Below are 10953 nucleotides of genomic sequence, written 5' to 3'. Positions count from 1 at the left end.
GAACCGCTCAGGCCGTCGCCGCCTGCCCAGTGCGGACGCGAAGGAGGCGGAAGGAGGTCGCGCTCGCCGGCTTGCTCCTCCCGCACCCGGCTCCCCAGCAGGCGCGGCGCCCAGGGGAGGAGCCGCCGCCGCGGGCACGCCCCGCCGCCCGCCGGGGGCGACGACGCCGGCCGGCCACCGCCCCCCTCGCCGGCGAGACCCGCCCCCGGCCCGCCCCGGCGGCATGGAGGGGCCGCGTTCTTGACGGCCGTGCCGCCGCCCGGGCTCTCGGCTCCTCCCGCCGCCCGCGCTCCCTCGCTCGCATGTCCGCGCCGCCGTAGCCGAGGATGCTGAGGATGAAGCTGCCGCCGAAGTCGACGCACCCCAGCGAGCCGCCACCCGACGCGGAGGAGCCCGAGGCGGACGCGAGGCCGGGCGCAAAGGCGCCGCTGCGCCGCCGCCGTGATTGCCGCCCGCCGCCGCCGCCGCCGCCCACGGGCCTGTCGCGGGGCCCCCCTCCGCCGCCGCCGTCGCTGCCGCCGCCCCGGGGGCTCGAGCCGCCTGTTGCTGACGGGCCGACGGCGGGCGCGGGCATGCCGGGCGGCGGCGGGCACGCGGCGGCGCTGCGCGAGCAGGAGCGGGTGTACGAGTGGTTCGGGCTGGTGCTGGGCTCGGCGCAGCGCCTGGAGTTCATGTGCGGGCTGCTGGACCTGTGCAACCCGCTGGAGCTGCGCTTTCTCGGCTCGTGCCTGGAGGACCTGGCGCGCAAGGACTACCACTACCTGCGCGACTCCGAGGCCAAGGCCAACGGCCTCTCGGACCCAGGGTCGCTGTCCGACTTCCGAGATCCCGCCGTGCGTTCGCGCCTCGTCGTTTACCTGGCGCTGCTGGGCTCGGAGAACCGGGAGGCCGCCGGCCGCCTGCACCGCCTCCTGCCCCAGGTGGACGCGGTGCTCAGGAGCCTGCGCGCCACTGGGGCCGAGGGCTCGCGGGGCAGCGTGGAGGACGAGCCGGGTGGCGATGGCGAGCAGGACGCGGAGAAGGACGGCCTCGGCCCGGAAGGCGGCGGCTGTGCCGAGCTGGGGACTGGAGGCGGGCTTGGCTTCAGGGCCCAGGAGGAACTGCTGCTGCTCTTCACCATGGCTTCGCTGCACCCGGCTTTCTCCTTCCACCAGCGGGTCACCCTGAGGGAGCACCTGGAGAGGCTCCGCAGCGCGCTCCGCGTGGAGCCCGAGGACGCGGAGGTGGAGCCGTGCAACTTTGCGGGCTCCAGGGCCCAGGTAAGGCACTCAGAGATGCCTAGGAGTGGCGGTGCGGTCGCGGCTCCGGCCGCGCCCTCGGAGCCCCCAGAATCCAGCTCCGACCCCAGCCTCTGCAGGTGTCTTGGAATAACCAGGCCACGGCCCTCGGCCCGGGGTAGCCCTCTCATTTTCTTGGGCGGCTCAATTCCAGTCACCCGCATACACATACAAGCCACCCGCCATAACAGAATGCTCTAGAAGTCTCTACGTGCACGAGTTGCCACGGAAAACGTGGAGCTCCCTGACTCGACACCGCGGATGAGGAGGCTTGTGGAACGTTTTGGGCTTTGAGCATTGTGGGCGCTAGGTGCAAGGGAAAAACGAAGCGCTAGAGGGGCCTGTCATCCGCAGTCTAGTCCTGGGTGGTCTAGTCTGTCAGCCTGCTTAAAACCGCCTTACCCCTTGGCACTCCCAGGATACTGACCTTGCCTATGCCATAAGGGACTTTTAATGATTAGTGTGTACCAGTTTAAAAAAGTTCGAATAGGTCTTTTGGCTTCTACTCATAGAACTTTGTTATTCCCTGGGGGTGGGGGTGGGGGGACTCTATGGAGACCTAGGTCTAACACTGGTCATCTGGGTAAAAGGCTATCCCAGGATCGCCTGACCAAGCCTTTAACAAAACTGCCAAGTAAGCTTTCCTAAGGGGCTTGACTTCTTCCAGATTTGGGTCTGGTGATCTTAGATCTTTACTATAGGCATGAACGATGTCTAAAAGAGTTATTAAAACACCACATTTAGTACATAGGAATCCACTTGTCGCAAACATTATAGAATTTTTACAGTTTTGAAAGCAGTTTAGGCCCAATAAACTGCGTAAGGATGCGATTTAATGGAGGACGGTGATAGGTTTCAGTTGCAGTAAAAACTCGATTAAGGTCTTATTTTTGTGGATCAGCTCTTTTGAAAGGTATAGATTTGGATGTCATGCTTTTCCACTTTAAGAAGGGTGATTTCCCTTCCCTCCTTGCTTGAAAGTTAACATGTATCTGAAATCATTCAGTATCCTAGAACTCACATTGAGCATTGTGTTTCAGTAATGGTTGGATAGACTCATTACTTAAGGACCCAGGGCATTTAGGACCAATCTCAAAAGGCCTTAGGGACAATCTAGTAGGCCACGTTCTTCATTTTATCCACGACGCTTTTGTGAAGCGACAAGTTCATGATTTATTATAAATGTTACAAAAGCCAGATGTACTAAAGCTAGTACTGTGCATTTTCTTGGTGATTATAAAATACCATCTTCTATTACCAGCATACACGTGTGTGTAGTAATGGTAAAAGCTTAATTCACTCTTAAGCCTACTCACTAAATATGCCTGAAAAGATTCGCCACTGAGCTGCTAAATTTAGAGAAGAAAGCATGAATTCAGGATCAATGTGCAAATGTTTTAATTTGCTTTCTTGTGACAATATAAAGATAACCTTAAATTTGGTCGGATGAAAATGCCCCACAATGGAACAATTTACATCATTCCATTCACACTACACCAACACAGGTACATTACTGATTGTAGGATTTTAACTGCCAGGAGTCTCCTTCCTTTGCTTTTAAAGTGAGTGTTGTAAAGCAGACTGAGGGGATAGGTATGTGCTAATCAGAGTAATGAGATTTTTATCTTGACTGCAGAGCATGGCCTTTTCTGGCCACCAGTGAATGCTGGGAGGAGTGGACAAAGATTGGGCATGCTGCCATTAATTTCAGCACATCATCACTTCTCAGGAAGTGGGAGTAGGGAATAAATCCTACAGGGATTTGTATGTGCTACAGGAGACACTGGGGCTGTTGCTTAGCACTTGGTGGTATGCTGAGCCTATTTCTCCAGCAGTTGTTTAGGGTTGGTGAACAAGCCGTTTATGTCTGATGAAACTGCTAAGATCCCACCTTTTGGAAGTGGGGGAGTTACTGTGTGGTCGGTCTCCAAGCCCTCCCGGACGCTTGGTTCGGCCCTGACGTTTGGGCGGACCTCCATGCTCTCAGGCTGTCATTCTTGAGGCTGCCGGTGCAGGTGGGCTGGTTTACGTGCGGATTCCCGCGGTCCAGCCCAGCTGTTGCTCGGCCCTCGCTGGCCAAAGCGCTCGCGTGGTAGGGCGCGGGCGGATTCCGCAGGGAGAAGGCTGGCGCGCGCGCCGGCCGCCCGTGGGGCGCAGGGCCCGTCCGCCCGCCCGCCCGCCCGAGGGCGCTGGGGTCGCGCGCGGTCGCGGCCCACGGACCGCGGCCCCGCAGGGCTGCCCCGCCTCCGCCCGGCAAGATGGCGCCCGCGCAGCCCACGTGACTAGCGCTGGCCCCGCCCTGGCCCGGAGCCTCGGCCCGGGCCGGTGGTGGAGGTGGAGAACCACGTGGGCCCAAGGTTGGTGAAGGTTTAGACCCGATAACCGGGAAAGGGGAAGTTCGTGGGGATGCATTTAATTGCCCCGGAAGTAACTTCGGTTACAGGTATGCAGCGTCTCATTGCTTAAGAACCATATTTGCCTTTTATTAGTGTTTGTGACCAAGGGAAGTGTGTTTACCTGCCCTCAATGGATGAAGAAAAAAAAATGAACTCTTAATTTTTTTGCTTAAGTATACTGGTCTAGAATACTGAACCTAGTTTTAGAATTGTACCTAATAACTATATAGTGGATTTGTTTATTTTTTTTTTAAAGCTAATGACATTTATGGGTAGAACATGTGCTTTAATGCCAGCTTTATATTAGTTCTGTGCCTGAAGGCGATCAAGTCCAGCACACAGTGTCTTATCATGAGCTGTGTTAGTACTTGGTGACAAGTCCCCAAGCTATCCCCAGAGTGTGCACACTAGTCCATATCAGAGAAACAAGTACAGTGTGGTTTTACTCCTAGAAGTGACAGTTCATAGCTTTTAAAATGGGATTTGGATAATTCTGTTACTAGTATTAAAATTTCAGTATTGGTGTTCCTTTTAGGAGACTTGCACGTAAATCTCACTTTCTTCCCAGCTGCAGTGGACAGCCATTAACTCGTATGTGATTTCACAAATAAAATAGGCCAAGGAACGGTAGTAGGAATACTTATTAACGGTGTCCTAGGGAACTTGTATAGTTCTTTGTTGGAGTTCTCATAAGTGGAAAATAACTGAAAACACATGATGTTAAACATAAGTCTTTCCTGCTATTAGGAAGGTAAACCATAAAGACTTAGGAACAAAACCCAGTGTAGCTTTAAAGGTACTAGCTTTAGTATTAGTTCATTGAAAAGACAGGTATGCTCCTGTGTCTGAGTGATTAAAGGCACTCAAACTATTCATGAGCATTCACTGCCTGATTTTAGAGGTTTATCCCTTAACTAGGCATGCAAAGGTGTAAGAAACAAACCACGTTGGTTATCATTTGGTCTGCTTGGCTGCAGCAAAGAATAAAAGCAGCAGCTGTGATATAGAAACTCTGTTGGAAGAGACTTTTTACATTCAAATAGTCATTATTTTAGTTGGCAGATAATTACCAAGATAAGTACATGGTTCCTTATGCAGTGATTTTTCTCCTGGGATGCGGGAGGTGTAGAAGGAAGCAAGTGCTCTCCCTCCAGCTAATAAGACCCCTCCACACCTGCACTGCACCTTTGTTCTGTGGAGAGGGATGGGAGTTTGGTGTCAGAGACAGAGAGAGGAGGGGGCAGGAGATCATGCTCCATAAAAGCCGTTTACGGGGAGGGGGCTTGCCTTCCCAGCTCAGGGACTTTAGTCAGCCAACCTAAACCTGAGCTTCATATTGTCTATGAAACGGAGAGTGACTTCCTTTTGAGGTTGTGGTGATCGGATTAAGTAGCAAGTTGCAAAATAATTTACATACTATTTTGAACACATTCTTAGGCTAGTGCAGTTTTCTTGAACACTACATCATGATTTTTTATTTTCAGGAAAGTGGGGTCTTTTTGTTTTTAATACTTAAAACCCACAAGGTACAGTGCTCTTGTATTCTTATTGCTCTGATTCTAAATAGATTGGTTTTCAAGAGGGATACATTGTTGAAAGATAGTATTTTGTTTTCAAGAAGGTTACATAGTTGAAAAGATAGTATTTGAGAGAGGTTTATTTAGGAAAACTGTTTTCTTAATACTTACATTGTAAAAAAATCTTTTAAAACCCCAAAGATGAAATCCTCTTACTAATCATTTCTTTAAGTGTTGAATTTGAGACTATAAATGGAAGGAAATACATAATTTGAGTTAGTTATTAACTCCTGTGCATCTGTAATCTACTTATATTTTTCATCAGTTTTCACATTTAACTAGGAAATTTTAATTTAAATTTATGTGGAGTGAAGCATGGTGGTGCATGCCTATAAGCTAGCAACTCAGGAGGCTTAGGCAGGCTGGCCTGTACCAAAAAAAGCTATTTTATAGTTTGGTTAAGTTACATAGTTCATCAGTTCGGAGCACAGGTTGGGATCTCTGTGTACTTAAGAGCATTTCTGCATCAAAGCTATTGTATAATTGTTTTAGCTTGTCTAATATTTTCCATTCCTTGAGAAATGTTAAGCTAACTTTTTTCCCCCCCTCAAAGCCAGTCATTGTGGCTCATGCTTGTAATCCCAGTGTTTGGGATTGAAGCAGTTAAGTGTGAGGGAGCCAGGGTTTTATAGTGAGACCATATTGCAATGTTTTTCATGTTACCGGCTCTATCTCTCATGATGGAGCACTGTGTGACGGTGCTTTTATAGAGTTCTCTGCTCCTGTGGTAATTCTGGTTTGTGTTTGTAAGCAGTCAACGTGAAAGGGAAGTTGCCTGTTGGTGGGGTGTTTGTTACAGGCAGTGGAACGCAGCCCTGGGTCCATTTCCTCTTGTTCCTGTGCTCTAGAGAGTATTTGACCTTCAATTCCCTGCCGTGTAGCTCGTTAGCAGTGTTTGTGCTCATCCAGGAGTAGTGCCACTGAGGTCTTACTTTATGTGTATATTTTATGTTTCACTGCCTGTATGTTTGGGTACCATGTGTGTGCCTAGTGTCCTTGGAGGCCAGAAGAGGGCATCAGATCCCCTGAAACGAGTTAGAGGTGGTTGTGAGCTGCCATGTGGTTGCTGAGAATCAAACCCCCATCCTCTGCAAGAGCAGTAAGTGCTCTTAACCACTGAGCCATCTCTCCAGTCCACATTGAGATTTTGAAAAGGTCACTTTCCGAGCTTCACAGTGCCCTCCATAAGATCAAGCTGTCCTCCTCTTGTTTAGTGTAACTGTCCTGAAGATGGGTGTGATGTGAGGAAAATGTATGAAATAACACGGGTTAGTCAGAGATTGGTTAGCACAGGAATTGTGGATGAAGAGAAATCTGGAGAGGTAATAAGCGTTGGTCTACAGAAGGCTTTGAAGGTCAGATTAAAGGACTGGGTTGTCACCAGTTTGCATGGGAGCTAATGAAAATAACTGTATGTGCGAGTTTGTGCTGTATATCCCCCTGAAGGCCAGCTGTCACTTTTTTTTAACTTAATACACATTAATTAAGTAATAATAGCACTTACTGATTCAAAGAACTTCCAGACTCACCCAGTGGTCCTGTTGTACTTCAGTCCCCATGCTGTGTTAAGGTACCTGGGCCCCTCGTTGTCTTTCCTCTTTATCCTGCTCATGAAGGACTGATGCCTTGTTCTTTTGGGTCTTGATGCAGGGTATCTACTATAATACCCAAACTGGTTCCTTTGGTTTTGGCTTCCCACCTCACTTTGGGGCATTGCCACCAGATACATCTTTGTAAATCAGCCTTTAGTCACACTACATTTGCTTTCAGTGACTGATGGACCCTGGGCTTTAATAGGTGCTTAACTAAAGTCCCAGCTGCCCAATCTCTGTTCACACATCCTGCCTTTCATTCAGGTCAGGGTTCATGCTGTCTCCATTCCTGTGGTGTTCTTGGATTACCAGTCTTCTGAGAGTCTGTCAATTCAGAATTCCACTAGGACATATATTTTCTTGGAGTTTGGGTACTTCTAGAATTCTTACTATTATTTTAAGCTTATGTAATTGACCTTCCTTGCTAGGTCTTTAAATTTTCCGTTTTTATTTATTTATTTATTTTTTGTCAGCATTTCTTGTATCATAATCTGCTCAGTCATAATTTCTTAAGCTTTGCTTTCAAATATAGCTATTAACGTATTGCTTTAAGACTGGAAGCATTGAACAGTGATTTTTTTTTTGGTCTTATTTGTATTGATGCACAAATGGGGGCTGCCCTGAAAGTGGTGGTTTACTAGTGGGAGAGGTCCTAGTTCTGAACTTGTCTCACTGTTTGGGTGATTGACTGTATAGAGGGTCTCCACAGTGTTTGCTCTCCAGCTGTGGTGTGTATATGAGCGGCAGAGGGGCCGAGATGGGGAATGCTTGTGCTTAGAAAGCGAAAAACTTGACTTTGGTCACTGAAATGAGCACTCTGGGAAGTCATGTGGGATTTTTAGGGTTATTATTAAGACAGTCTAAATTGGGATAGTTTTCTACAACAAAATAGATTTTTGTTTTAAATGGTCCTGGAGGGGAAAGTGTGGCCGTGTGAACCAAAGTACTGCTTGAGAACAAGCCCATCTGAAATGAGGTTCTCAGAGCAGTGGTGAACAGAAAAGCTGTTGCTTTAGGGAAATGGTTTGTTTCCCTTGTTGGGGAGTAAGTGGTTGTTCTCACAGTTGTGCTTAAGTGTCCAATCCTAATACAATTTCCCCAAACTGTACACACTTAACTGTCTGTGTATCATGGTCAAGGCCCCCTTAAATTTATAAGCTTAAATGTCTACATGATTCCAAGAACTCATCTGGACTGAAGTGGTGGGGAGCTGTGGCTCTGCTGGGGGCCTAGAAGGCCTGGTGGTCCCTGTGCTGCCAATGCTCTGAGTTTAGTTTGCTTCCTACTTAGGACTCCTTGGGCTTCTTCTGCATTCTCCTCTCTCCTAGGGTAAGGTTGGGAAGATAAAGTTGGAACGTAGGTGTGGACTAGGGAGGGGATGTGTGCGTGTCTAGGTCCTTTTGTACTCCTAAGATTGTTCTTGTCACCTCACCAGAACATCTTGCTGTGGGGATCAAATTGGCACAGGAGCGAAGCAACCCTTGGTCCGTGTTCCTCGTTCCTGGTACAGTAGAGGACTCACTATCTGTTGGTTTCCTGTGTCTTTGTCGTCTTGTGTCCAGGGTAGACATCTTAATAGCTGGCAGGATTTAGATTGAAGGAGCAGAAGCATGAAGAGTGATACAAGGGAAACATCAAGGCCAATTCTTGGGTAAAACCTGCTGCCCTGATTTCCCTCTTCCTTCTCACCATAAGCTTCTGTATCAGCATTATTGTGCTGGAGCTTTCTTAATGGTTCAGTTTAACACATTCTGTTCCCCCCACCTGATGGATTGAGATCAACAGTTTTAATTTTTAAATTAGTAATAAGTGCACAGAGTCCCCCAAGGTGCATAGAGAGTGATAGTGACAGTTTCCCTGCCATCCTGTTCCCCTCCAGTCCTGCATAGCTTGCCATTGTTATCCCAGGGTTCACGTCGAGAAGAATGCACATACAACGAAGCTATTGTGGCTTTGTCTGGTGTGGACTGTGCTGGCAGATATATGTCGTCGATACTCTCCAGTAGTTGGTGTATTTACCCAAGCTTTGAAGTAGCAGTTCTGCCACCTGCTTGCTGAGTCATCTGAGAGCTAGTTAATAAGCCACCAGAAGAAGAGTCCACAGTCGTAGCAGAAGTCCATATCATGCCTGTTCTGAGATGTGTCCATTTTACGGTCGCAGCTCAATTAAGATACGATGCTGTGGGTTCTCAAGACTGCCTGTGGTTGAGCTAAGGTTAGACTTACCCTTGCCTCCTGTGCCATGGCTGCTGGGGAGAACAGAAAGGCAGTAAGTCCTTCTCAGCTTCTCCTTGGCTTATTTCTTCCACAAAGGTTGGAACCAGAATTTAATGGGGGAGGTAGCTGTTGTTCCTATATATACAGTGACATCAAACAGTAGTTCTCAGATTACATGGCATCTTTCCTCCACTGAATGTCATATTGTGTGACATGTGAAGATGGAGACAGCCTGACTGACAGCCTTTCACATCTGGTGCTAATAAACTCCACAATTATGTTCTTCCATAGCTCATTGTAAACTTTAGAAATCGTTTCTAAATTTAATCTGAATGATTTTCACAGTATTGGTGAAACTCCTGAGACTTGGGGATAAAAAGAAATGATTTGCAGATATTTCATGGGTTGATAGACTTAGGTCCTAATTTATTAAACAGGGCTGCATAAGCCCTCTATCTGGCACTTAAACTCTTTGGCCCCTTTTCGCTTTATTTTGAGGCAGAGTATTGCTAAGTTGCTCAGGCTGGCCTTGAAACTACGCTCCTTCTGCTTCGACTTCCTGTGCAGCTAGGATTATAGGTGTGTGCCACCATGGCTGACATTTTTGTTCTTAAAATTAACTTTTTAGACTTGTGACTTCAGTTGGGAAGCAAACTACTTTCCTGTGGTTTGAGTATAATGCTTGTGGAAGCAGTATTGTTAATGAACTATTCTAAGATATTTGTTACAGATTTGCTGCCTTACTCTTTCTAGAGTGTTTGGTTTGGTGGCATTGATTATACCACATCTTCATCAACTCTTCTCCCCCTATTTTAGACAATAACCATTTTGGTAGAAGTAAAATGATCTCATTGTGGTTCTGATTTGCATTTCTTTGTAGAAACTTACTGTTGCATATTTTTCCTTTGTTTACATTTGAAAGTATATAGTTTTTAAACTTAAACCAACTTAGAAAAATAATCCGCTATAAGAAAAGGAGTGAGGGTGGAGAGGTGGTTCAGTGGTTAAGAGTACATACTGCTCCTTCAGAGGACCCAAGTCATCTGTAACTCCACCTCTAGGGATATCTTCTACCTCTGGTCCCCTCAGGCCCCTGTTCTCATGTGCACATACCCATACATACAGACATGGAATTAAAAATAAAATTGTAAGGAATAAAAAGGAGAAGAAGTAATTGAAACTGAAAGGCTCTTTGAAGTAATAGCTGTTTGAGAAGATTAGAATGCTTCATTCTGCTTTTGTTTGTTTTTTGTGGTGCTGAGGATGAAACCTAAGACCTTGCACATGCTAAGCAGGTACTCTGCCACTGAGTCATATCATCAGCACTCTATTGCTGTTGTTTTTTAAAGTATGTAGAACAGTGTTGAATTTTTAATTACCAAAATCTCCCTGGCAAATGCTGACTGTAAGAATGATTTTATGATCTGAGTTAGGATAAATACGAGTTTATTGTTAAAAACTGATAATATTGCATGTTGGTAAAGACTATGAGGCCCAAATGTTTCAGCTGTTGGCACTGAAGAGATCTGTGCTCACCTCATTACGTGGTTCTTTGTAAACAACCCTAGTGCCTCAGGTTTCTAGAAAGCAGATGTAAGTCTTAGTTCCCAAGAGTACTTAATGTAGTTTATACACATAAGTAGAGCTGTCAGCTGGAATCCCACACTCATTGTCAGACCAGTTTGTGGCATTAGGCAGCAGGATGATATACCTTACATGAGATCCTTGGGAAGTTGAAGGTCCTCTATTTGTGTTGTTTCTTTACACAATTAAAAAGTCAGTGTGTTATTTACCATGTTTGGCTCTTGAAACAAGGGATCTTGATGTAAGTGGTATTTTGAGATTCTGGGTGAGAAGATGAGGTAAGGTGTTAGGACAGAGAAATGACAGGGCT

At 47.1% G+C, this 10953-nt stretch overlaps 1 protein-coding gene across 11 annotated transcripts in view; it reads left to right on the top strand.

The window, feature by feature from the left end:
• The first annotated feature begins 218 nt into the window (after positions 1–218).
• The window catches only part of Zcchc2 (zinc finger CCHC-type containing 2), a 50672-nt gene continuing 39937 nt past the window's right edge, over positions 219–10953 (top strand). For all 11 annotated transcript variants that reach the window (XM_052736478.1, XM_052736474.1, XM_052736476.1 and 8 more), the window contains exon 1: positions 219–1259. In XM_052736478.1, the coding sequence (XP_052592438.1) occupies positions 327–1259 (933 nt within the window). In that variant the 5' untranslated portion in view covers positions 219–326. The remainder of the gene's footprint in view (positions 1260–10953) is intronic.

The sequence above is a fragment of the Peromyscus californicus genome, unplaced genomic scaffold (genome assembly GCF_007827085.1).
Source record: "Peromyscus californicus insignis strain IS unplaced genomic scaffold, ASM782708v3 Scaffold_14__1_contigs__length_90479793_seg_1, whole genome shotgun sequence".
Lineage (NCBI taxonomy): Eukaryota > Metazoa > Chordata > Mammalia > Rodentia > Cricetidae > Peromyscus > Peromyscus californicus.
The sequence above is the reverse complement of the archived record's forward strand: the minus strand, read 5'-3'. Positions and strand labels throughout refer to the sequence as shown.